The sequence below is a fragment of the Passer domesticus genome, chromosome 33 (assembly GCF_036417665.1).
Source record: "Passer domesticus isolate bPasDom1 chromosome 33, bPasDom1.hap1, whole genome shotgun sequence".
NCBI lineage: Eukaryota > Metazoa > Chordata > Aves > Passeriformes > Passeridae > Passer > Passer domesticus.
In genome coordinates this window covers 591458-618075 of record NC_087506.1, presented here as the reverse complement: position 1 = coordinate 618075, position 26618 = coordinate 591458, and the positions used below count along the sequence as shown (strand labels likewise).

Sequence of the window (26618 nt, the reverse complement as noted above, 5' to 3'; positions counted from 1 at the left end):
GGGAGGGGCTTGGGGTGGGGGGAGGGGTTTGGGTGGGGGAGGGGCTGGTGGCCGCGGTGGCCGCGGGGCAGGTGGGGGAGGGGCTGGAGGACCTTCCGGGGGGCGGTGGGGGAGGGGCGGGAGGGGGGAGGGGGGAGAGAGGGGAGCGAGAGGTGAGGGGGGGGGGGGGAGGGGAAGTTTGGGGAGGTTTGGAGATTTTTGGGACGTTTTAGGGGAAATTTTGGGATTTTTTGGGACACTTTGGGGAATTTGAGGAATTTGGGGGGATTTTGGGGAAAATTTGTGCGGATTTTGGGGGATTTTTGGGGGATTTTGGGGATTTTGGGGGATTTTGGGGATTTTTTGGGGATTTTTAGTGGAAATTTTGGGAAATTCTGGGATTTTTGGGGAACTTTGGGGATATTTAAGAGGTTTTTTGGATTTTTGGGAGATTTGGGGATTTATAGGGCAAATTTGGGGGAAATTTGGGGTTTTTTTTGGGTAATTTTGGGGAAATTTTGGGCAATTTTTTGGGATTTTTTGTGGGAAATTTGGGATTTTTGGGGGGATTTTTTGGGAGATTTTTGGGAGATTTTGGGGGAATTTTGGGGATTTTTTGGAATAAAAAATGTTCACGAAAAAGGGAAAAGGAGAGAAAAAAAAATTTGTGGGGTTGGGGGCTGAGAAATTGGGAAAAAAAACCCAAAATTGGGGTTAAAGGACCCAAAAATGGGGAAAATTCCCCCAAAAGTTGAAAAAACTCCCAAAAATTGGGGGGGGGGGGGGGAGTAGAAAAATAGAGAAAAAAATCCCAAAAATTTGGGTAAAAAAAAATCCTAAAAACTTGAGGGAAAATCCCCCCCAAAATTGGGGTAAAAAATCCTCAAAATGGGGGGGAAAGAAATCCCAAAATTTGGATTTTAAAAATCCCAAAATTTGATGAAAAAAAAAACCCAAAAACGAGGAAAAAAATTCCCAAAATTTGGATAAAAAAATCCCCAAATTTGACTTTAAAAAACCCATAATTTGAGGGGGAAAAAAAAAACCCTTTAAAAATTGGGGGTAAAACCCCCCCAAATTGGGGTAAAAATTCTCAAAATTTGGATTAAAACAATCCCAAAATTTGGAATAAAAAATTCCAAAATTTCAATTTAAAACCCCCAAAATTTGAGGAAAAAAATCCCAAAATTTGGATCAAAAATCCCAAAATTTGAATTAAAAACTTCCAAAATTGAGGGAAAAAAAAAAATCCCAAAATTTGGATTGGAAAATTCCAAAATTTGAATTTAAAAATCCCAAAAATTGGATTTAAAAAAAATCCCAAAAATGCGGAAAAAAAAAAAAAATCCCCAAATTTGCATAAAAAAACCCCAAAAATTTTGGATCAAAAAAATTCTAAAAATTTGGGATTAAAAAATGTCAAAAATGGGGGGGAAAAAAATCCCAAAATTTGATTAAAACCCCCAAAATTTGAATTAAAACCCCCCAAATTTGGGGTAAACCCCCCAAAATCCCACCCGGGACCCCTCCCCCCCCGCCCCTCCCCCCCCCGCCCCTCCCCCCCAATGACCACGACACCAAAATTTTGATTTTTTTTTTTCCTTTTTTTCCGTTTTTCTCCAAAATCCCCCCAAAATGGGGGTGGGGGAGGGGCGGGGGTACAAAAATAAAACCTCGGGGGGGGGTGGGGGGTGGGGCCCGCCCCTCCCCCCCCCCGTTTTTTTTTGTAGTGTTTTTTTTTTGGGGGGGGGGTGGGGGAGGGGCGGGGGCGGGGGTCAGTCCGGGGGTGGGGGAGGGGCGGGGGTGGGGGAGGGGTCGGCGATGCTCGAGCGGCTCCCGGAGCGACCTGGGGGGGGGGAGGGGAGGAATTAAAAAAAATAAATAAAAAAAATCGGAATTGACCCAAAATGTCCCAGAATTGACCCAAAATTCAGCCCAGAAATGAGGAAAAAAAATTCCCAAAATCAGCCCAAGTTTCGGCCCAGAGACCCCAAAAAACCCCAAAATCCAGCCCAAAATTCAGCCCAGAAACCCCAAAAAATGTGAAATTGGCCCAAAAAACCCCAAATTTTACCCAAAAAATCCCGGAATTGACCCAAAAAATCAAGAAATTAACCCAAAATTCAGCCCCGAAACCCAAAAAAAAATCCAGAATTGACCCCAAAAATCCCTAAATTGTCCCTACAAATCCCAGAACTGACCCAAAAAATGCCGGAATTGACCCAAAATTCAGCCCAGAAACCCAAAAAAATCTGAAATTGGCCCAAAAACCCCCAAATTTTACCCCAAAAAATACCGGAATTGATCCCAAAAAAATCAAGAAATTGAACCCAAAATTCAGCCCAGGAACCCCAGAAAATCCCGAAATTCAGGCCTAGAACCCAAAAAATCCCAAAACTGACCCAAAAAATCCCAGAATTGACCCAAAAAATCCCAGAATTGACCCAAAATTTAGCCCAGAAATGCAAAAAGATCCAAAATTCAGCCCCAAATTTCGGCCCAGAAACCCCAAAAAATGTGAAATTGCCCAAAAAACCCCAAATTTTACCAAAAAATCCCGGAATTGACCCCAAAAAAATCAAGAAATGAACCCAAAATTCAGCCCCGAAACCCCAAAAAAAATCCAGAATTGACCCAAAAAATCCCTAAATTGTCCCTACAAATCCAGAACTGACCCAAAAAATCCCAGAATTGACCCAAAATTCAGCCCAGAAACCCAAAAAAATGTGAAATTGGCCCAAAAACCCCCAAATTTTACCCAAAAAATACCGGAATTGACCCCAAAAAAAGCAAGAATTGAACCCAAAATTCAGCCCAGGAACCCCAGAAAATCCCAAAATTCAGCCAAGAACCCAAAAAATCCCAAAACTGACCCAAAAAATCCCAGAATTGACCCAAAAAAATCCCAGAATTGACCCAAATTTCAGCCCAGAAACCCCCAAAAGTGCTGAAATTGTCCCAAAAATCCCAAAATTGAGCCAAAAAGTCCCGAAATTCTCCCAAAATAATCCCGAAATTAACCCAAAACTCAGCCCAGAAACCCCAAAAAGTCCGAAATTGACCCAAAAAATCCCAAAATTGGCCCAAAAAAAATCCCAGAATTGACCAAAAATTCAGCCCCGAAAGTCAAAAAAACCCCAAAATTCAGCCCAAAACCTCCCGAAATCCCAATTATCCCAAAATCCCCCAAAAACCCCCAAAATTCAGCCCAGAAACCCCAAAAAATCCAAAATTAACCAAAAAAATCCCGGAATTGGCCCAAACCCCCCCAAATTTTAACCCAAAAAATCCCAAAATTGACCAAAATGCAACCCAGAAACCAAAAAAACCCCAAAATTAACCCCGAAATTTAGCCCAGAAACCAAAAAAAAAAAAAAAATCCCCAAAAAGTCCCAAAATTCAGCCCAGGAAATCCAAAAAAATCCCAGAATTCTCCCAAAAAATCCCGAAATTAACCCAAAATTCACCCCGGAAACCCCCAAAAAATCTGAAATTGTCCAGAAAATCCCGAATGTACCCAACAAATCTCGAAATTGACCCAAAAAAATCCCGAAATTCACCCAAAATTCACCCCGGAAACACAAAAAAAATCTGAAATTGTCCAAAAAATCCCGAAATTATCCCCAAATTCAACGCAGAGACACCAAAAAATCCCGAAATTGACCCAAAAAAATCCCGAAATTGACCCAAAAAATTCCGAAATTGACCCAAAATTCAGGCCGGGAAACCCAAATCCTGCCCCCCAAACAAACCCCTCAATTTAACCCTTCAAACCCCACTTTAACCCAAATTTAAGACCCCAAAATCCCAATTTAACCCCATTTTACCCCAAATTTAACCCTTTAAACCCAAATTTAACCCTTTAACCCCCACTTTAACCCAAATTTAACCCTTTAAACCCCACTTTAACCCCATTTTAAGACCCCAAAATCCCACTTTAACCCCATTTTAACCCAAATTTAACCCCTTAAACCCCAATTTAAATCCCCCCAAAAAAATATCCCAGATTTAACCCTTTAAGCCCCAATCTAAGACCCAGACCCCCAATTTTAACCCAAAATTAACCCTTTAAACCCAATTCAACCCAAACTTAACCCTTTAAGCCCCACTTTAACCCTTTAAATCCCATGTTAACCCCCAAAATCCCCATTTAATCCCATTTTACCCCAAATTTAACCCTTTTAACCCCAATTTAACCCGTTTTAACCCTTTCCTCACCACAGATCCTGTGCGGGGCCACCACGTAGCTGAGCAGGGGGACCCCAAAATCCCGATTTAACCCTTCAAATCCCACTTTAGGACCTCAAAATCACCCCAAAATACGAATTTAACCCTTTAAAACCCCACTTTAACCCCATTTTAACCCCACTTTAACCCTTTAAACCCCAACTGAAGACCTAAAGTCCCAAATTTAACCCAAAATTAACCCTTCAAACCCCACTTTAACCCTCTAAATCCCACTTTAACCCCTTAAACCCCACTGTAACCCCATTTTAAGACCCAAAATCCCAATTTAACCCATTAAAATCCCAATTTAACCCCAATTTAACCCGTTTAACCCCTTGCTCACCGCAGAGGCGGTGCGGGGCCACCACGCAGCTGAGCAGGGGCACCCCAGAACCCCGATTTAACCCTTTAAACCCCAATTTAACCCTTTAAACCCCACTTTAACCCTTTAAACCCCACTTTAACCATTAAAAATCCCACTTTAACCCATTAAAATCCCATTTTAACCCCAAATTTAAAACATTTAACCCTTTGCTCACCACACAGGCGGTGTGGGGCCACCACGTAGCTGAGCAGGGGCACCCCAGAACCCCGATTTAACCCCTTAAACCCCACTGTAACCCCATTTTAAGACCCAAAATCCCAATTTAACCCATTAAAATCCCATTTTAAGACCCAAAATCCACATTTAACCCCTTGCTCACCGCAGAGGCGGTGCGGGGCCACCACGTAGCTGAGCAGGGGGACCCCAAAAATCCCCAAATTAACCCTTTAAACCCCACTTTAACCATTAAAAATCCCACTTTAACCCATTAAAATCCCACTTTAACCCATTAAAATCCCATTTTAAGACCCAAAATCCCCGTTTAACCCTTTGCTCACCATAGATCCTGTGCGGGGCCACCACGTAGCTGAGCAGGGGCACCCCAAACCCCAAATTAACCCTTTAAACCCCAATTTAACCCTTTAAATCCCAATTTAACCCCCAAAACCCCCATTTAACCCCATTTTAACCCCAATTTAACCCGTTTAACCCTTTCCTCACCGCAGATCCTGTGCGGGGCCACCACGCAGCTGAGCAGGGGCACCCCAGAACCCCGATTTAACCCTTTAAACCCCACTGTAACCCCATTTTAAGACCCAAAACCCCAATTTAACCATTAAAATCCCATTTTAAGACCCAAAATCCCCGTTTAACCCCTTGCTCACCGCAGATCCTGTGCGGGGCCACCACGTAGCTGAGCAGGGGGACCCCAGAACCCAATTTAACCCTTTAAACCCCAAATTAACCCTTTAAACCCCCACTTTAACCCTTTAAATCCCAATTTAACCCCATTTTAACCCCAATTTAACCCGTTTAACCCCTTGCTCACCGCAGAGGCGGTGCGGGGCCACCACGTAGCTGAGCAGGGGGACCCCAGAACCCCGATTTAACCCTTTAAACCCCACTGTAACCCCATTTTAAGACCCAAAATCCCACTTTAACCCATTAAAATCCCATTTTAAGACCCAAAATCCCCGTTTAACCCCTTGCTCACCGCCGAGGCGGTGCGGGGCCACCACGTAGCTGAGCAGGGTGACGTCGCTGGGCCCCCCCGACTCGAGGGGGATGGGGTGCACCCGGAAGTGCTCCAGCATGTCGAAGATGCTCTGGAACCAGAGGTGCTGGACCCGGCACTGAGCCGCCTCGTTCAGGGACAGCCGCAGGTGCTGGGGACCAAAAACGGCAGAAATCAGCCCAAAAAATAGCTTAAAATTAATTAAAAAATAATTTAAAATGTTACAGGGTCAGGGACACCAAAATCCCAGAGATTGAGCCCGAAAACGGGGAGAGAAACCCCAAAAACCCCCCCAAAAATGGCAATATAGACCCAAAAAATTGAGATTTTGACCTAAAAAATGGAGAAAAAAAATCTCAAAAATAACTCAAAAATGTGACAGGGTCAGGGACACCAAAATCCCAGGGATTCACCCCAAAATCAGGGAGAAAAACCCTAAAAATGGCAAAATAGACCCAAAAAATGGGGATATTGGCCCAAAAAATGGAGAAATTGACCTGAAAATTGAAGAGAAAAACCCCAAAAATGACCCAAAAATGTGACAGGATCAGCGGCCCCGAAATCCCAGAGATTCACCCCAAAAACACCCCCAAAAATGGCAATATAGACCCAAAAAATGGAAATATTGGCCCAAAAAAGGGGATTTTGAGCCAAAAAATGGAGAGAAAGACACCAAAAATACCCCAAAAATGACCCAAAAATGTAACGGGGTCAGGGACACCAAAATCCCAGAGATTCACCCCAAAAGGGGCTCTGGAACCAGAGGTGCTGGACCCGGCACTGCGCCGCCTCGTTCAGGGACAGACGGAGGTGCTGGGGACCAAAAACGGCAGAAATCAGCCCAAAAAATAGTTTAAAATTAATTAAAAAATAATTTAAAAATGTGACAGGGTCAGCAGCCCCGAAATCCCGGAGATTCACCTCAAAAACACCCCCAAAACCACCCAAAAATAGCGATATTGACTGAAAAAATTGAGATTTTGACCCAAAAAATGGAGAGAAAAACCTAAAAAATGATTTAGAAATGTGACAGGGTCAGCAGCCCTGAAATCCCAGGGATTGAGCCCAAAAATGGAGACATTGACCCTAAAAATGACAAAATAGACCCAAAAAATGGGAATATTGACCTAAAAAATGGAGAGAAAAACCTAAAAAATAATTTAAAACTGTGGTGGGGTCGGCAGCCCCGAAATCCCAGAGACTGAGCCCAAAATCGGGCAGAAAAACCCTAAAAACAGCCCTAAAACAACCAAAAATGGCAATATTGATGCAAAAAATGGAGATTTCAACCTAAAAAATGGAGAGAAAAACCTCAAGAATGACCCAAAAATGTGACAGGGTCAGGGACACCAAAATCCCAGAGATTGAGCCCAAAAACGGGGAGAGAAACCCCAAAAACACCCCAAAAATGGCAATATAGACCCAAAAAAATTGAGATTTTGACCTAAAAAAATGGAGAAATTGACCCAAAAAATGAAGAGAAAAACCTGAAAAATGACCCAAAAATGTGACAGGGTCAGGGACACCAAAATCCCAGAGATTCACCCCAAAATCGGGGAGAAAAACCCTAAAAATGGCAAAATTGACCCAAAAAATGGGGATATTGGCCCAAAAAATGGAGAAATTGACCTGAAAATTGAAGAGAAAAACCCCAAAAATGACCCAAAAATGTGACAGGGTCAGCGGCCCCGAAATCCCAGAGATTCACCCCAAAACCACCCCCAAAAATGACAATATAGACCCAAAAAATGGAAATATTGGCCCAAAAAAAGGGGATTTTGAGTCAAAAAATGGAGAGAAAGACACCAAAAATACCCCAAAAATGACCCAAAAATGACCCAAAAAAGTAACGGGGTCAGGGACACCAAAATCCCAGAGATTCACCCCAAAAACACCCCAAAAATGGCAATATAGACCCAAAAACTGGAAATATTGGCCCAAAAAAATGGGGATTTTGACCCAAAAAATGGAGAAATTGGCCCAAAAAATGGAGGGAAAATTCCCAAAAATGACCCAAAAATGTGACAGGCTCAGGGACACCGAAATCCAGAGATTGAGCCCAAAACGGGAAGAAAAACCCCCAAAACTTTGGGTCTAAAATCCCCATTTTTGGCCAAAAAAAAATTTCTGAATTTTGGATCCAAAATCTCCATTTTTGGCTCTAAAATCCCCATTTTTGGGTCTAAAATCGCCATTTTTTCACTTAGAACCCCCGGGTTTTTTGCAGAAAATTCCGTTTTTTCCCCATTTTCACCCTTTTAACCCTTTCCTCACCTTGCCCTTGCCACACTCACACAAAATGACACTAAAACCCAATTTTTTGGTATATTTTCCCCATTTTTGGCTCTAAAATCGCCATTTTTTCACCCAGAACCGCCGGGTTTTTTGCAGCAAACTCCATTTTTTCCCCATTTTCACCCTTTTAACCCTTCCCTCACCTTGGCCTTGCCGCGCACGTTGAAGGTGAGCACGAACCCCCATTTTTGGCTCTAAAATCGCCATTTTTGGGTCTAAAATCGCCATTTTTTCACCTAGAACCGCCGGGTTTTTTGCAGAAAATTCCGTTTTTTCCCCATTTTCACCCTTTTAACCCTTCCCTCACCTTGCCCTTGCCACACTCACACAAAATGACACTAAAACCCAATTTTTTGGTATATTTTCCCCATTTTTGGCTCTAAAATCGCCATTTTTTCACCCAGAACCGCCGGGTTTTTTGCAGCAAACCCCGTTTTTTCCCATCTTTGTATTCTTTAACCCCTCCCTCACCTTGGCCTTGCCGCGCACGTTGAAGGTGAGCACGAACTCGCCCCTCCGCGTCTCGCTCTGCCGCACCAGGAAGGCGCCGTGCCCGCCCCGCCCCCCCTGCAGCACCAGCTGCGCGGCGCGCATGCGCGGCAGCGTCCCGTGGAACCAGGGGAACGCCCCCAGCGCCCCGGCCCCGCCCCCCGCGCCGGGACACGCCCCCAAGGCGGGAGGGGGCGGGGCCAAGGGGGGCGGGGGCAAAGGGGGCGGGGCCGGGGGCGGCGGCGGGGCGGGGCCTGCGGAGAGAAGAGATTTGGGGGGAAAAGGGGGGATTTTGGGAAATTTGGGAGAAAATTGGGGGAATTTGGGGAAAAATGGGGAAATTTGGGGGTTTGGGGGAAATTTTTGGGGATTTTGGAGGAAATTTTGGGGAAATTTGGGGAAAAACTGGGGAAAATTCGGGAGAAAATTGGGAATATGGGGGAATTTTTGGGGCTTTTTGGGGAAAAAATTGGAAAATTTTGGGATTTGGGGGAAATGTGGAAAATTTTGAGGGGAAATTGGGAGAAATTTGAGGATTTGGGGGGAAAAATTGGGAAAATTTGGGGGAAATGTGGGAAAATTTGGGATTTTGGGGGAATTGGGCAGAAATATGGAGATTTTGGGGGAAATTGGGGGAAATTTGGGCATTTTGGGGGGAATTTGGGGAAAAATGGAGAAAATTTGGGTATTTTGGGGGATTTCGGGAAATTTTTGGGGGAAAAATTGGGAAGATTTGGGGATTTTCAGGGAAATTTGGGAATATTGAGGGGATTTGGGAAAATTTTGGGGCATTTTCGGGGAAAAATTGGGGAAATTTGGGGATTTTGGGGAAAAAATTAGGAAATTTGGGGGTTTGGGGGAAACTTTGGGGGAAATTTGGGGAAAAACTGGGGAAAATTTGGAGAAATTTGGGGATTTGGGGGGAATTTGGGAGAGAAATTGGAAAATTTGGGGAAAAATTGGGAAAATTTGGGGATTTTGGGGGAAATTTGGGGAGAAATTGGCAAAAAATTGTGGAAAATTCAGGATTTTGGGGGTTTGGGGGAAATTGGAAAAATTTGGATAAAAATTGGGAAACTTGGTGGGAAAATTGGGATTTTGGGGAAAATTTAGGGATTTTGGGGGACGTTTGGGAGAAAATTGCAGATTTTGGGGGGATTTGGGAAAATTTTGGGGGATTTTGGGAGAATTTGGGATTTTGGGGGGATGTGGGGAAATTTGGGGGAAAATTGGGAAATTTTGGGGGAAATTTGGGGAGAAATTCAGGGATTTGGGGGAAATTTGGGAGAAAATTGGGGAGATTTGGGGAAATTTTAGGGGATTTTTTTTGAAAATTGGGGAAATTTGGGGAGAAATTAGGGAAGTTTGGGGATTTTTGAGGGGATTTTGGGGGAAAATTGGGAAGATTTGGGAGAAATTGGGAAAATTGGGGTCAATTTGGGGGGAAATTGGGGGGATTTGGGGAAAAATTGGGAAGATTTTGGGGGGATTTGGGGAATTTTGGGGGAAAAAATGGGGGAGAAATTGGGAAAATTTGGGGGATTTTGAGGGAAAATCGGGGAAGTTTTGGGGAGCAAACTCACAACAAACCCCCCAAAAAACCCAAATTTTGCAAAACCACCCCCAAAATATCCCAAATTTGCCCCAAAAAGGTCCCAAAACCCCTCAATTCCCCCCAAAAACCCCAAAAATTCCCAATTTTTCACCCCAAATCCCCCAAAATCCCCAAATTCACCCCAAAAATCCAAATTTTCCCACAAAATTCCCGATTTTTTTCCCCAATATCCCCTAAAAAGTCCCAAAATTTCCCAATTTCCCCCCAAAATGTCCCAAAAAATCCCCAAATTCGCCCGAAAAATCCCAATTTTCCCCCCAAAATTCCCCAATTTGCCTCCCAAATCCCCATTTTTGCCCCAAAAACCCAAATTCGCCCCACAAATCCAAATTTCCCTCCCAAAATCCCCAATTTCCCCCCTAAAATCCCCGAATTCGCCCCAAAATTCCCTTTCCCCCAAACTCCCCGAATTTCCCCCCAAAATGTCCCAAATTTCCTCCAGAATTCCCAAATTTGCCCCAAAAACCCCAATTGTTTTTTCCCCCCAAAATCTCGAATTTCCCCCCCCGAAAATCCCCAATTTTTTCCCCAAAACCCCCAAATTCACCCCCAAAAAAATCCGACTTTCCCCACAAAATTCCCGATTTTTTCCCCAATATCCCCCAAAAATCCCAAAATGCCCCCAAAAATCTCCCCAAATTTGCACCAAAATTCCCCTTTTTTCCCCCAAAAATCCCAAATTTTCTCCCCAAAATCCCCAAATTTCCCCCGCCCCTCCCCCCGGCCCCTCCCCCTCACCTGCGGGCTCCGGGGGGTGGGGGAGGGGCGGTGGGGGCGGGGCTCCGGGCTCCTCGCGGGGGGGCAGCTCCGGGGGGGGAGGGGCGCCTGCGGGGGGAGGGAGGGAGGCGGGGTTTTTTGGGGGAAAATCGGGGATTTTGGGCAATTTTTGGGGGGAAAATCGGGGATTTTGGGCAATTTTGGGGGAAAAATCGGGGATTTTTGGCAATTTTGGGGTTTTTTTGGGGTGAATTTTGGGAATTTTGGGGGGGTTTTGGGACATTTTGGGGTTTTTTTGGCAGAATTTGGGGATTTTTGGTTTTTTTTTGAGGGATTTTTTTTTGAATTTTGGGGATTTTTGGGGGATTTGGAAAATTGGGGATTTTTCTTTTTTTGGTGAATTTTGGGGATTTTGGGTGTTTTTTGGGGGGGGGGAAATTGGGGATTTTTGGGGGAAAATTGGAGATTTTTGTGAGATTTTTGGAATTTTGGGGGGAATTTTGGGATTTTTGGGACATTTCGGGGGAAATTGGGGATTTTTAGGATTTTTTTTAGAATTTTGGGGATTTTTTGGGGGGGATTTGGGTTTGTTGGGGTGAATTTGGGGAATTTTGGGTAGAATTTGGGGATTTTGGGTGGAAATTTGGGGAATTTGGGGTTTTTTTTTAGAATTTGGGTTTTTGGGGGATTTGAGCTCATTTTGGGGGGAAATTTGGGGGATTTTGGGGCAGCTTTTTGGGGTTTTCTGGTGTTTTTTCGAGGTTTTGGGTCTTTTCAGTTGTTTTGGGGTTTTTTGGGGTTTTTTGGGTGATTTTGGGGGGATCTTGGGCTGATTTTTGGGGTTTTTTGGGGTATTTTGGGTTTTTTTTTGGTGTTATCAATTGTTTTTTCGGTGATTTGGGGTTTTGTGAGTTTTCAGGTTTTTTTTGGGTTTTTTTGTGGTGATTTTGGGGTGATTTCTGGTTTTTTGAGTGTTTTCAATTATTTTGGCGATATTTTTGGGGGATTTAGGGGGATTTCAAGAGTTTTTTGGGTATTTTGGGGTGAATTTGGATTTTTTGGAGGGTTTTTTTTTGGGTGATTTTGGGGTGAGTTTGGGTTCTGTTTGGGGTTTTTTAAGTGATTTTGGGTTTTTTTGGTAATTTTGGGTTTTTGGGTTTTTTTGGGGTGATTTTTGGTTTTTTGGGGTGATTTTGAGTGATTTGGGGGGCTTTTTTTGGGGCGATTTTGGGGTGATTTTGGGTTTTTTTTTGGTTTTTTGGGCATTTTTGGGGTTTTTTTGGGTGATTTTTGGGGTAATTTGGTGTTTTTTGGGGGTGTTGCAGGTGCTTTTTGGCTGATTTTGGGGTTTTTTGGGGTTTTTTTGGGTTTCCAGGTTTTTTTTTTTGGGTGATTTTGAGATTTTTTTTTGGTGATTTTGGGTTTTTTGGGGGTGATTTTGGGGCGATTTTTGGGGTTTTGGTCACCTTGGCCCAGCACCTCCCGGGCGCTCTCCGAGTCCGAGGGGGGTCGGGGTCGTCCCTGGGGGAAAAATGGGAAAATTGGGGAAAAAAGGGGAAAAATGGGGAGAAAAAGGGAAAAGTGGGAAAAGGGGAAATGGGGGAGGGGAAAAAATGGGGGAAATTTGGGGAAAAAGGGGAAAAATGGGGGAAAAAGGGAAAAAAAAAGGGAAAATTGGCAAATGGGGATTTGGGGAATGGGAAAAAATTGGGGAAAATTGGGGAAAAATGGGGGAAAATGGGAAAAAAAGGGGAAAAATGGAAAAAAATGGAAAAAAGGGGAAAATGGGAAAAGGGGAAAAATGGGGGGAAAAGGGAAAAAGGAAAAAAAAAGGGAAAATTGGCAAATGGGGGTTTGGGGAATGGGAAAAAAAGGGAAAATTGGGGAAAAATGGGGGAAAATTGGGGGAAAATTGGGGGAAAATCAGGGAAAAATGCGGAAAAAAATGGAAAAAATGGGAAAAGGGGAAATGGGGAAGGGGAAAAATGGGGAAATTTGGGGAAAAAGGGGAAAAATGGGGGAAAAAGGGAAAAAGGAAAAAAAAGGGGAAATGGGGAAATGGGGATTTGGGGAATGGGAAAAATTGGGGAAAATTGGAAAAAATGGGGGAAAATGGGGGAAAATCAGGGAAAAATGGGGAAAAAATGGAAAAAATGGAAAAAATGGGAAAATGGGGATTTGGGGAATGGGGAAAATTGGGGAAAATCAGGGAAAATTGGGGGAAAATGGGGGAAAATCAGGGAAAAATGGGAAAAAAAGGGAAAAAATGGGAAAATGGGAAAAGGGGAAAAATGGGGGGAAAAGGGAAAAAAAAGGGAAAATTGGCAAATGGGGGATTTGGGGAATGGGAAAAAAAAGGGAAAATTGGGGAAAAATGGGGGAAAATTGGGAGAAAATCAGGGAAAAATGGGAAAAATGGAAAAAAAGGAAAAAATGGGAAAATGGGAAAAGGGGAAGGGGAAAAATGGGGGGAAAAAGGGAAAAAGAAAAAAAAAGGGAAAATGGGCAAATGGGGATTTGGGGAATGGGAAAAATTGGGGAAAATTGGGGAAAAATGGGGGGAAAATGGGAAAAAAAGGGGAAAAATGGAAAAAAATGGAAAAAAGGGGAAAATGGGAAAAGGGGAAAAATGGGGGGAAAAGGGAAAAAGGAAAAAAAAAGGGAAAATTGGCAAATGGGGGTTTGGGGAATGGGAAAAATTGGGGAAAATTGGGGAAAAATGGGGGAAAATTGGGGGAAAATCAGGGAAAAATGGGAAAAAATGGAAAAAAAAGGAAAAAATGGGAAAATGGGAAAAGGGGAAGGGGAAAAATGGGGGGAAAAAGGGAAAAAGAAAAAAAAAGGGAAAATGGGCAAATGGGGATTTGGGGAATGGGAAAAATTGGGGAAAATTGGGGAAAAATGGGGGGAAAATGGGAAAAAAAGGGGAAAAATGGAAAAAAATGGAAAAAAGGGGAAAATGGGAAAAGGGGAAAAATGGGGGGAAAAGGGAAAAAGGAAAAAAAAAGGGAAAATTGGCAAATGGGGGTTTGGGGAATGGGAAAAAAAAGGGAAAATTGGGGAAAAATGGGGGAAAATTGGGGAAAATCAGGGAAAAATGGGAAAAAAATGGAAAAAAAAGGAAAAAAATGGGAAAATGGGAAAAGGGGAAGGGGAAAAATGGGGGGAAATGGGGAAATAAGGGGAAAAATGGGAAAAAAGGGAAACGGGGATTTGGGGAAGGGAAAAGATGGGAAAAATTGGGGGGAAAAAGGAAAAAAATGGGAAAAGGGGAAGAAGAAAAATGGGGGGGAAATGGAAAAAATAGGAAAAAAGAAAAAAAGGTTTTGGAGAAGGGGAAAAATGGGAAAATGGGAAAAAATGGAAAAAAATGGCGAAAAAAGGGGGAAAAATAGGAAAAAATTGGGGGAAAATTGGGGGAAAATGGGAAAAAAGGGAAATAATAGGAAAGGGGAATTGGGGAAGGGGAAAAAATGGGAAAAATGGAAAATAAAAGGGAAAAAATGGGATAAACTGGGGAAAAATAGGAAAAAATTGGGGGGAAATGGGAAAAAAGGGAAGTAAAAGAGAAAAAATGGGGGAAACTGGGGAAAAATGGAAAATAAAGAGGGAAAAAAGAAGAAAAACTGGGGGAAAATGGGAAAAAATGGAAAAAAAATGGAAAAGGGGAATTGGGGAAAGGGAAAAGTGGGAAAAAAATGAAAATAAAGAGAAAAAAAGGAAAAATGGAAAATAAAGAGGAAAAATTGGAAGATAAAGGGAGAAAATGAGGAAAAAAATGAAAAGTAAAAGAATAAAATGCAAAAAAAGAGAAATAAAGGCAGAAAAAAAACAGGAAATGGAAAATAAAGGGGGAAAAATGGAAAATAAATTCGGAAAAAAGCAGGGAAAAAAGGAAAATAAGAAGAAAAAAGGGGGGAAAAGGTTAAAAAAAGGGAAAAAGGGGAAAAGGAGGGAAAAGGGGGTGGGGGAGGGGCGGGGGGCGGGGCTCACGGGGGGGAGGGGGCGGAGCTCCGCCGGCTCCGGGAGCGGCTCCGGGCCCGAGTCCGCCTGGGGGGAAGGGCGGGAATAAAAACAAATAAATTATAAAAACCCAAAAAGCCCGGAAAAAAAAAAAAACCCAAATTTCTCCCCCAAATTCCCCAATTTCCGCCCATTTTTTCCCAAAATCGCCCAAATTTCCCCCAAATTCCTCATTTTTCTCCCCAAATTCCCCAATTTCCCCCAAATTTTCCCAAAATCCCATTTTTTTCCCCCAAATTTCCCCCAAATTCCCCAATTTCCCCCAATTTTCCCCCATTTTTCCCAAAATCCCCAATTTTCCCCCAAATTCTCCAATTTTCCCCCAGATTTCCCAATTTTCCCCCAAATTCCCTGAAATTTTAATAATTTACCGCCATTTCCCCCAAATTTCCCCTATTTTTCCCCAATTCCCAAATTTCCCCCCAATTTTCCCCAATTTCCACCCATTTTGCCCCAAAAATCTCCCAAATTTCCTCCAAAATCCCCAATTTTTTCCCAAATTCTCCCAATCTCACCTGAGATTTTCCCCAAATCCCCAATTTTCCCCCAAATTCCCCAATTTCTGCCCATTTTTCCCCAAAATCTCCTAAATTTCCCCCAAAATCCCAAATTTTCCTCTAAATTTTCCTCTAAATTTTCCCTTTTTTTCCCCCAAAATTTCCACCCATTTTTTCCCCAAATTTCCCAAAATCCCGAAGTTTTCCGCCAAATTTCCCAATTCTTTCCCCAAATTTTCTCCAAACCCTCAATTTCTTCCCAAATTCCCCAATTTTCCCATTTTCCCCAAAACCCCCAATTTCCCCCAAAATTTCCCAATTTTCCCTCATTTTTTTCCCCAAAATCCCAAATTTTCCTCTAAATTTTCCCAAATTTTCCCTTTTTTCCCCCCCGAAATTTCCACCCATTTTTTCCCAAAATCTCCCAAATTTCCCCCCAAATTTCCCAAAATCCCAAATTTTTCCACCAAATTTCCCAAGTTTTCCCCCCAAATTCTCTCCAAATCATCAATTTCCTCCCAAAATCCCCAATTTTCCATTTTTTCCCCAAACTTCCCAATTTTCTCCCAAATTTCCCAATTTTCTCCCAAACTTCCCAATTTTCTCCCAAATTTCCCAATTTTCTCCCAAATTTCCCCATTTTTCCTGCAAATTTTCATCATTTTCTCCCAATTTTCCCCAAAATTTCCCAATTTCCCCCGAAATCCCATTTCCCCCCAAATTCCCCCGATTTCCCGCCATTTCTTCCCAAAATTCCCACAAAATTCCCCCCCCAAATTTTCCCAAAAACCCCCAATTTCCCCCCAATTCATTTTTCCCCCTTTTTGCCCAAAACCTCCCTTTTTCCCCCCAAACTCTCACCTGGGGCTCCTCCCCCGCCGCGCCCCTCCCCACCCCCCGCGCAGGCGCGGCCGCGCGGGGGGGGGGAGGGGAGCGCGCTTTTGGGGCGAATCGCGGCGGTTTTGGGGCTTTTGGGGCGAATTCCGGGGGTTTTGGGGCCGCTCGCGCTTTTGGGGCGAATTCCGGGGGTTTTGGGGCTGCGCCGGGCGCCACTGCAGGAGGCCGCGCACGCTGCGCCCCACGCTGCGCAGCGAGAAGCGGCGCCGCGCCTTCGCTTTTGGGGCCAATTCCGGCGGTTTCGGGAAAACCGCGGCGCTGCTGCCCGGCGGTCCCGGCGGGTTTGGGGCGAATTCCGGCGATTTCGGGGAGGCTGGAGGGGATTTTGGGGGAAATTCCGGCGATTTTGGGGCGCTCGGGGGGGACTCCGGGGAGAGGCCGGGAGGTTTTGGGGCGAATTCGTGACATTTTGGGGCGAATTCGTGAAATTTTGGGGCGAATTCTGCCAATTTTGGGGCGAATTCCGCCGATTTTGGGGTGAATTCTGCCGATTTTGGGGCGAATTCTGCCGATTTTGGGGCGAATTCCGGCGATTTTGGGGCGAATTCCGGCGATTTTGGGGCGAATTCCGCCGATTTTGGGGCGAATTCGGCGATTTTGGGGTGAATTCTGCCGATTTTGGGGCGAATTCCGCCGATTTTGGGGCGAATTCCGCCGATTTTGGGGCGAATTCCGCCGATTTTGGGGCGAATTCTGCCAATTTTGGGGCAATTTCCGCCCATTTGGAGCAGATTTCCAGCGATTTTGGGGCAAAATCCGCCGATTTTGGGTCAATTTCGTGATATTTTGGGGAAATTTCCTGATATTTTGGGCCAATTTCGTGATATTTTGGGGCTATTTCCAGCGATTTTGGGTCAATTTCTGCCAATTTCGAGGCGTTTTCAGCCGATTTTTGGTAAAATTGGAGCGGTTTTGAGGCAATTTGCAGCGATTTTGGGGCGTTTTCTGCCCGTTTTGGGTTTGGGGCAATTTCGGCCGATTTTGAGTCGATTTCTGTCAGTTTTGAGGCGTTTTCTGCCCATTTGGGGCAGATGTCTGCAAATCTTGGGCAAATTTCTGCCGATTTTGGGCCCCAATTTCAGCCAATTTTGAGTCGATTTCAAGCGATTTTGGGCGTTTTCTCCCCATTTTGGGCAAATTTCTGACAATTTCGGGGCATTTTCCGCCCATTTTGAGCCAACTTCCCCCAATTTTGGGCCATTTTCCGCCCATTCCAGGCCAATTTCTGTCCGTTTTTGGCCGATTTTCAGCGATTTTGGGCCAAGTTCTCCCACTTTTGGGGCATTTTCCGCCCATTTCGGGCAGATTTCTGTGGATTTTGGGCCAATTTCAGTCAGTTTTTGGCCAATTTCCCCCAATTTGGGGTCATTTTCTGCCCATTTTGGGCCAATTTCCGCTGATTTTGGGCCAATTTCTGCTGATTTTGGGCCAATTTCTCCCGATTTTGGGCCAATTTCTGCGATTTTGTGCCAATCTCCCCCCATTTCGGGCCAATTTCTCCTAATTTTGAGCCAATTTCTGCTGAATTTTTGCCCATTTCTCCCAATTTTGGGGCAATTCCTCCCAAACTTGGGTCAATTTCTCCGAATTTTGGTTCAATTTCCCCCAATTTTGTGTCAATTTCTGCCCATTTTGAGCCAATTTCTGTCGATCTTGAGCCCATTTCTCCCAATTTTGGGTCAATTTCTCCCAATCTTGGGCCAATTTCTCCCAATTTTGGGTCAATTTCTCGCAATTTCGTGCCAATTTCTGCCGATTTTGAGCCTATTTCTCCCAATTTTGGGTCAATTTCTCGCAATTTCGGATCAATTTCCCCCAATTTTGGGTCAATCTGTCCCAATCTTGGGCCAATTCCTCCCAATTTTGGGGCATTTTCTGCCCATTTTGCGCCAATTTCCGCCGATTTTGGGCCAATCTCCCCCAAATTTGGGTCAATCTCCGCCAAATTTGGGTCAATTTCCGCCAATTTTGGGTCAATCTCCGCCAATTTTGGGTCAATTTCCCCCGATTCCGGGTCCATCCCCCCCTGCCTCCCCCCGGCCCGCGCCACCTCGGCGCGGAAATGTTCCAGAAAGTTCCGCGCGAAGCGGCGCGCGAAGGCGGCGGCCCCGCCCCCGGCCCCGCCCCCTGCCCCGCCCCCGGGCCCTCGCGCATGCGCGGCAGCGAAGGCGCGGTAGCGGCGCGCGAAATCCCGCGCGGCCGCGCGCGCCTCCCGCCGCAGAAGGGCGCGCCACGCCGGGAGCGGATTTTGGGGCGAATTCGGGGGGATTTGGGCAAAAAGCGGGGGGTCCTCAGTGAAATTCGGGGGGGTTTCGGGGAGATCTGGGGGGATGTCGGCGAAATTCGGGGGAATTTCGGCGAAATTTGGGGGAATTTCAGTGAAAATCGGGGAGGTTGGGGTCGCCTCCCGCCGGCAGAGGGCGCGCCACGGCGGGAGCGGATTTTGGGGCGAATTCGGGGGGTTTTGGGCAAAAATCGGGGGAGTTTCGGTGACATTCGGGGGGGTTTCGGCGAGATCTGGGGGATTTCGGCGAAATTTGGGGGATTTTGGGCGGAATTCGAGGGGTTTAGGGGGAAATCCGGGGGGAGATTTGGGGAATTTCGGGGAAATTGGGGGGATTTTTGGGGAGATTTGGGGGATTTTTGGGGAGATTTGGGGATTTTTTGGGGAGATTTGGGGGATTTTGAGGGAGAGCTGAGGGAATTTCAGCGAAATTCGGGGGGTTTGGGGGGGGTTTTCGGGGGATTTCGGGAAAATTTGGGGGAATTTCGGTGAAATTCGGGGAGGTTGGGGTCGCCTCCCGCCGGCAGAGGGCGCGCCACGGCGGGAGCGGATTTTGGGGGGAATTCGGGCGGATTTGGGCAAAAATCGGGGGATTTAGGGGGAGATTTAGGGAGGGTTCGGGGAGATCTGGGGAATTTCGGCGAAATTTGGGGGATTTTGAGTGAAATTCGGAGGAATTTCAGCGAAATTTGGGGGGAGATCTGGGGGAATTTCGGCGAAATTTGGGGGATTTTTGGGAGATTTGGGGGGTTTTGGGTAAAAATTGTGGGGTTTTCGGGGAAATTCGAGGAAATTTTGGCAAAATTTGGGGGATTTGGAGGCGATTTTCGGGGGTTTTGGGGGAGATTTCGGGGATTTTGGGGGAGATTTGGAGGGTTTGAGGGAGATTTTTGGGAGTTTTGAGTGAAATTTGGGGGGTTTTGGGTCAAATTTGGGGGTTTTGGGGCGATTTTGGGGAGTTTTGGGTCAAATTCGGGGGGTTTGAGGGAGATTTTTGGGGGTTTTGGGGCGACTTTGGGGGGTCTGGGGGGAGATTTGGGGGGTTTTGGGGGGGATTTGGGGGAATTTCGGCGAAATTTGGGGGCATTTGGGTCAAATTTGGAGGGTTTGGAGTAAAATTCGGGGGATTTTGGGGCGATTTTGGGGGAATTTTGGCAAAATTTGTGCAATTTGAAGGCGATTTTGGAAGGTTTTGGATAAAAGTTGTGGAGTTTGGGCGAAATTTGGGGAATTTTGGGAGAAATTTGGGGGATCTTGGGGAAATTCAGGGGATTTTGGGCAAAATTTGGGGGAATTTTGGCAGAATTTGGGGGGGCTTTGGTCCAAATTTGGGGGATTTTGGGGCAATTTTAGGATGTTTTGGGTCAAATTTGGGGGAATTTCAGCAAAATTTGAGGAATTTTGGGCAAAATTTGGCGGATTTGAAGGAAATTTGGTGAAATTTGGGGGGTTTGAAGGCGATCTTGGGAGGGTTTGGGTGAAATTTGGGGGATTTTGGGTCAAATTTGAGGGGTTTTGGGGCAAATCTGGGGGAATTTTGGTGAAATTTGGGGGATTTTGGGTGAAATTTGGGGGAATTTCGATCAAATTTGAGGGATTTGAGGGAGATTTTGGGAGGTTTTGGGGAAAATTTGGGGTAATTTCGGCAAAATTTGAGGGATTTTGGGTGAAATTTGAGAGATTTGAGGGATTTTGGGTCAAATTTTGAAGATTTTGGTGAAAAACCGAGGGGCTTGAGGGAGATTTTGGGAGATTTTGAGCGAAATTCGGGGGATTTTGGGGGAAATTTGGGGGATTTTTGTCAAAATCCCGAAGGTTTTGGGGAAAATTCGTGGGGTTTGGGGAAGATTTTGGGAGATTTGGGGCGAAATTTGGGGCGATTTGGGCGAAATTTGGGGGGATTTGGGCGAAATTGGAGGGGCTCGAGGGCGATTTTGGGGCTTTTTGGGTGAAATTTGGGGGATTTTGGGGCGGATTTTTGGGGGTTTTGGGATTTTGGGGCGGATTTTTGGGATTTTGGGGGTTTTGGGGTGAATTTTGGGGTGAATTCTGGGGGTTTTGGGGCTCGGGTCGGGACCCCCCCCCCGAGGGGCCGCTCATGGCGCTGGGGGGGGGCGGGGGGGGGCGCTGGGGGGGGGAAATTGGGGGGAAAAAGGGGAAAATTGGGCAAAAATGGGGAAAAAGGGGAAAATTGGAGAAAAAATGTGAAAATTGGGGGGGAAAAAGGGGAAAATTGGGCAAAAATGGGGAAAAAGGGGAAAATTGGAGGAAAAAAGTGAAAATTGGGGGGAAAAATGGGGAGAATTGGGCAAAAATGGGGAAAATTGGGCAAAAATGGGGAAAATTGGGAGAAAAAATGTGAAAATTGGGGGGGAAAATTGGGCAAAAATGGGGAAAATTGGGAGAAAAAGGAAAAATTGGGGAAAAATGGGGGGAAAATTTTGGCAAAAATGGGGGAAAATGAGAAAAAAAGGGAAAAATGGGGGAAAATGGAGAAAATTGAGGGGGGAAATGGGGAAGAAAAAGGGAAAAAAGGGAGGAAATGGGAGAAAAAGGGGGAAGAAATGGGGGGAAAGGGGGAAAATGGGGAAAAATGGGGAAAATTGGGGCAAAAGGGGGAAAATTGGGGAGAAAATGGGAGAAAAATGGGAAAAAATGGGGAAAATGGGGGGAAAAAGGGGGAAATTGGGAAAAAAAAATGGGGAAAATTGGGCAAAAATGGGGAGAAAATGGGAAGAAAAGGGAAAAAAGGGAGGAAATGGGAAACAATGGGGGGGAAGGGGGAAAATGGGGAAAAATGGGAAAAAATGGGGGAAAATTTGGGAGAATTTGAGGGGAAAGGGGAAAATTGGGGAGAAAACGGGGAGAATTGGGAAAAATGGGGAAAATTGGGGGAAAAATGGGGAAAATTTGGGCAAAAATGGGGAAAATTGGGAGAAATGGGGAGAAAAAAGTGGGAAAAATGGGGGGGAAAGGGCAAAAATGGGGGAAAATTGGGGAGAATTGAGGGAAAAGTTGGGGGAAAATGGAGAAAAATTGGCAAAATGGGGGGAAATTGGGGAAAAAGGGGGGAAAATTGGGGAAAAAATGGGGAAAATTGGGACAAAAATGGGGGAAATTGGGAAAATTGAGGGGGAAGAGGGGAAAATGGGAGAAAAAAGGGAAAAGATGGGGAAAATTGGGGAGGAAAAAGGGAAAAAATGGGGGGAAATTGGGAAAAACAGAAATAAATGGGGAGAAAATGGGAAATAAAAGGGGGAAAAAGGGAAAAAATTGGGGAAAAATTGGGTGAAATGGGGGACAATGTGGGAAAATTGGGAAAAATGGGGAAATAAAAGGGAAAAATGGAGAAAATTGGGGGGAAATTGGGAAAAAAGGAGATAAATGAGGAGAAAATGGGAAATAAAAGGGGAAAATGGGAAAAAATGGGAAATAAAAGGGGAAAATGGGGAAAAATGGGGGAAAAATTGGAAAATTGGGGGAAATGGAGGGAAATTGGGAAAATAAAAGGATAAAGTGGGGAAAAAGAGAAAAAGGGGAGAAAAAATTCAGAGAAATTGGAAAAAATGGGGAGAAAAAGGGAAAAATTGGAGAAAATGAGAGAAAAAAAGGGAGAAAAAGGCGAAAGAAGGGGAAAGGGAAAAATGGGGAAAAAAGAGAAAATGAAAAGGAAAAATGGGGGAAATAAATGGGAAAGGGGGAAAAATTTTAAAAAAAGAGAGAAAAATGGAGAAAAGGGAAAACAAAGGGAAAAATGGGGGAATAAACAGGAAAAAGGGAAAATAAAAGAGAAAAAAAAGGAAAAACCGAGTCAGAGTGAGGGAGGGACCCAAAACTGGGGAGAAAGCCCCGAAAATTCATCAGAGCGGCCCCAACGCCCCCAAACCCAACGGCGACACCCCGGACCCAAAATCCACCCAAAAATCCAAAAAAATCCCAAAATTTACCTCCAAAAATCACAAAAAAATTCACAAAAATTGCAAAAAAAATCCCCAAAAATCCCGAATTTCCCCCAAATCCCCCCCCGCCCCTCGGCGCCCCCTCCCCCCCCGCTGTCACCCCCCAAATTCCACAAAAATCCCCAAAAAATCCTAAAAAATCCCAAATTTCGCCGGTTTTCCCCCAGCCCGCGCTGGCCCCGCCCCCTGCTCACCATGGCGGCCCCGCCTCTCCGCGGCCCGCCGCCGCTCGGCGCCTCCGGGGCCTCGGGGAGCGGCGGGGGAACCTCGGCGAGCCCCGGCCGCTCTTCCTCCTCCTCCTCCTCCTCCTCCTCCTCTTCCTCCCTCCTCTCCCTCACAGCCACAGCGCGCCGCTTCCGCTTCCGGGTTCGCCCACAGGGCAGCGAGCGCCGCTTCCGCTTCCGCCTCATCGTCTGCTCGCCCCCTGGCGGCGCGGAGGAGTGGGAGGTTCAGCCGCGCGCATGCGCGCTGCTGTGGAAGGGGGCAGGGGACTATTTGACGCGGCGGAGGGGCGCGTTTTGGGGTGAAAACGCGGGGTTTTGGCGCCGCCGTTGGGGATTTGTGGGGAAATCGACGGCGAGGAAGCGCTCGGAGGGGGTTCCCGGCCGCAGCGCTGCGTTTGAAGCGGGTTTGGGGTGCTGGCGGAAGGATCCGCGGCAGGGTTCAGTGGCGCTCCCGCGCGGATCCCTCCGCCCCTCAGGGCTCGGCGCGGCCTCGGGCCCCGCGCGCCCCCGGCGGCCCCAAAAACCCCCGAATCCGCCCCAAAATCCCCGCCGGGGCCCCCCCGCCGCCCGCCCCGGCCATGCTGAAGCCGCTGCCGGCGCCGCCGCCCCCTCCCCAAGGCCGCAAGGCCCCGGCGTCGCCCCCCTCCCCCCGGCGGGGGTGGGGGAGGGGCGGGCGAGGGGGCAGGGCCGGCGGGGGGGGGAGGGGCGGGGGGAGGGGGGCGGCGGCAGGTGAGTGGGGGAGGGGCGATGGGGGGGGTTGGGGGGGTTTGAGGGGTCTTGGGGGACTCTGAGGGGTTGTGGGGAAATTTGAGAGGATTTGAGGGATTTTGGGGGATTTGAAGGATTTTGGGGATTCTGAGGGGGTTTGGGGGGATTTTGGGGGGATTTGAGGGATTTTGAGGGGATTTTGGGGGATTCTGAAGGGTTTGGGGGGATTTGAGGGATTTTGAGGGGGTTTGAGGGGATTTTGGGGATTCTGAGGGATTTGGGCAATTTGAGGGAAATTTGGGGGTATTTGAGGGGGTTTTGGGGACTTGAGAGGATTTTGAGGAGGGTTTGGGGGTTTTGAGGGGATTTTGTGGGGGATTTGAGGGATTTTGGGGATTCTGAGGGGATTTTGAGGAGATTTTGGGGGGATTTGAGGGATTTTGAGGAGTTTGAGGAGATTTTGGGGGATTTGAGGGATTTTGAGGGGATTTGAGAGGATTCTGAAAAGGTTTTGGGGGATTTGAAGGGTTTCGAGGAGATTCTGGGGGGTTTGAGGGGATTTTGGGGATTCTGAGGGGGATTTGAGGAGATTTTTGGGGGGATTTGAGGGATTTTGAGGAGATTTTGGGGGATTCTGATAGGTTTGGGGGGATTTGAGGGATTTTGAGGGGATTTTGGAGGATTCTGAGGGGGTTTGGGGGATTTGAGGGATTTTGGGGGCGATTTCAGGGGATTTTGGGGGTTCTGAGGGATTTTGGGGGGGATTTGAGGGAGTTTGGGGGATTTGAGGAGATTTTGGGGGATTTGAGGGTTTTTTTGGGATTTGAGAGGATTCTGAGGAGATTTTGGGGGATTCTGAGGGGTTTTGGGGGCATTTGAGGGATTTTGAGGGATTCTGAGGATATTTTGGGAGGATTTGAGGGGTTTTGGAGATTTGACAGGGTTCTGAGGAGGTTTTTGGGGATTCTGAGGGGGATTTTTGAGTGGATTTGAAGAGACTTTGGGGGCAATTCTGAGATTTTGGGGAGATTTGAGGGGATTTGAGGAGATTTTGGGTGTTCTGAGGGATTTTGGGTGTTCTGAGGGGATTTTGTGGATCCTGGGTTCCTTCAGGGGTTCCTGGGTGGGAATTTGGGGTTAATTTTGGGGATTTTGGGGCATTTCAGGGACATTGTGAGATTTTTAGGGGGTTTTGGGGTCAGTTTGGGGGATTTTGGGTCAGTTTTGGGGGCTTTAATTTGGGATTTTTTCCCTCTTTAACTCCCCCTTCCCAAATTCCTCTGCAGGTCCCACCCGGCAGGAAAATCCCCGGTAAGAAAACCCAAAAAACCCCCCAAAAAAACCCAAAAAAACACACCCAAAAAAGCACCAAAGAAATCTTCCAAAAATCCACCCTAAAAAAAAACTCAGAAAAACACCCAAAAACCCCCCAAAAAACCCCCAAACCCCCCAAAATTTCCTAAAAAAATCCCCCCCCCAAAATCCCACAATTCCCCAAAAAAATCCCAAAAATCCGCAAAAAAAATCCGCAAAAAATCCAAAACTGCACAAAAAAAATTCCCCCAAAATCCCTAAAAAATCCCCAAAATTTCCCCCCAAAAAGCAAAATTCCCCCCAAATCCCCAAAATTCCCCCAAAAATCCCAAAATTCCCCAAAATTTCCCAAAAAAATTAAATCCTCCAAAATTCCCAAAAAAAATCCCAAAATTCCCCCCCAAAAAACCCTAAAAAACCCCTGAAAAAGCCCCAAAATTTCACCCCAAAAAAGCAAAATTCCCCAAAAATCCCCAAAAAAGCCCAAAAATCCCTCAAAATTCCCCCAAAAATCCCAAAAAATCCCCCAAAAATTTAAACAATCCCCAAAATTCCACAAAAAACCCAAAAAATTCCATTAAAAAACCAAAAAAAATTCCCCAAAAATCCCAAAATTTCCCCAAAAAATTAAATAAATCCCCCAAAAAATCCCACAATTCAGCCCCCCAATAAAACCTAAAAAACCCCTGAAAAACCCCCAAAATTCCCCCCCAAAACACAGAATTCCCCCAAAATCCCAAAATTCCCAAAAAAATCCCCAAAAATTCAAAAAAAATCCCCAAAATTCCCCCAAAAACTCCAAAAAATTACCCAAAAAACCTCAAAATTTCCTCCCAAAGAACCAAAATGTCCCAAAATTCCCCAAAATGTCCCAAAACCCCCCAAAATTGCCCAAAAACCCCCAAAATCTCCCCAAATTGTGGCAGGCTCTGGAGGGCGTCTACGGCAACTCGCGGATGCTGCACCTGCTGACGGCCGGCGTGGTGAGGCACAAACGGGGCAAATTCCGGGGCTTTTGGGAAAATTGGGGTTTTTGGGAAATTGGGGAAAATTTGGGGGGCTTTGGGAGATTTTTGGGGGGAGTTTTGGGATTTTTTGGGGGATTTTTCAGGGATTTTTGGGGATTTTTGGACATTTTTTGAGGATTTTTTTTGGAATTTTGGAGATTTTTGGACGTTTTTTGAGGAATTTTGAGGATTTTTGGACGTTTTTTGAGGATTTTTTTTGGAATTTTGGAGATTTTTGGACGTTTTTTGAGGAATTTTGAGGATTTTTGGACGTTTTTTGAGGAATTTTGAGGATTTTTGGACGTTTTTTGAGGAATTTTTTGGGGGAAACTGGGAAATTTGGGAGAGAATTTTTGGGTGGATTTTGGGGAGATTTGGGGGGATTTGGAGTTTTTTGGAGGGAATTTTTTTGGGGATTTTGGGAAATTTTTTGGGGAATTTTTGGGGGAATTTTTGAGGAATTTTGAAATTTCAGACATTTTTCAGGGAATTTTTAGGGATTTTTTGGGGGATTTTTTGGGATTTTTTTTACAATTTTGGGGATTTTTGAGGGATTTTTGGGGGATTTTTTGTGGAATTTTGGGGATTTTTTTGGCATTTTTGGAGGGGTTTTTGAGGGGATTTGGATTTTTTCAGGGAGAATTTTTGGGATGATTTTGGACTTTTTTTTGTGGAATTTTTGGGGGAATTTTTGAGGAGATTTCGGACATTTTTGAGGGATTTTTGGGGGATCTTTGGCATTTTTGGGGGGATTTCGGACATTTTTTGGGGCGGAATTTGGAGATTTTGAGGGAATTTTAGAGATTTTTTTCAAGGATTTTTTT

At 45.6% G+C, this 26618-nt stretch overlaps 2 protein-coding genes across 5 annotated transcripts in view; one reads left to right on the top strand and one right to left on the bottom strand.

The window, feature by feature from the left end:
• The window catches only part of LOC135288525 (SH2B adapter protein 1-like), a 73470-nt gene extending 49980 nt beyond the window's left edge, over positions 1–23490 (bottom strand). Inside the window, exons 1-6 of one of the 4 annotated variants that reach the window (XM_064401907.1) lie at positions 22736–23483; positions 12348–12402; positions 10903–10989; positions 8532–8803; positions 5745–5916; positions 1759–1825 (exon numbers count right to left, since the gene is read on the bottom strand). In XM_064401907.1, coding sequence (XP_064257977.1) covers positions 1759–1825; positions 5745–5916; positions 8532–8803; positions 10903–10989; positions 12348–12402; positions 22736–22951 — 869 coding nt within the window. In that variant the 5' untranslated portion in view covers positions 22952–23483. Of the gene's footprint in view, positions 1–1727; positions 1826–5744; positions 5917–5979; positions 6579–8531; positions 8804–10902; positions 10990–12347; positions 12403–19174; positions 20710–22735 lie in introns of those variants that run through there. The other 3 variants (XM_064401906.1, XM_064401908.1, XM_064401905.1) reach the window with 3 other exon arrangements.
• LOC135288526 (syntaxin-1B) overlaps positions 1–26618 on the top strand; it is a 140508-nt gene that overhangs the window by 69288 nt on the left and 44602 nt on the right. The window lies entirely within an intron of this gene.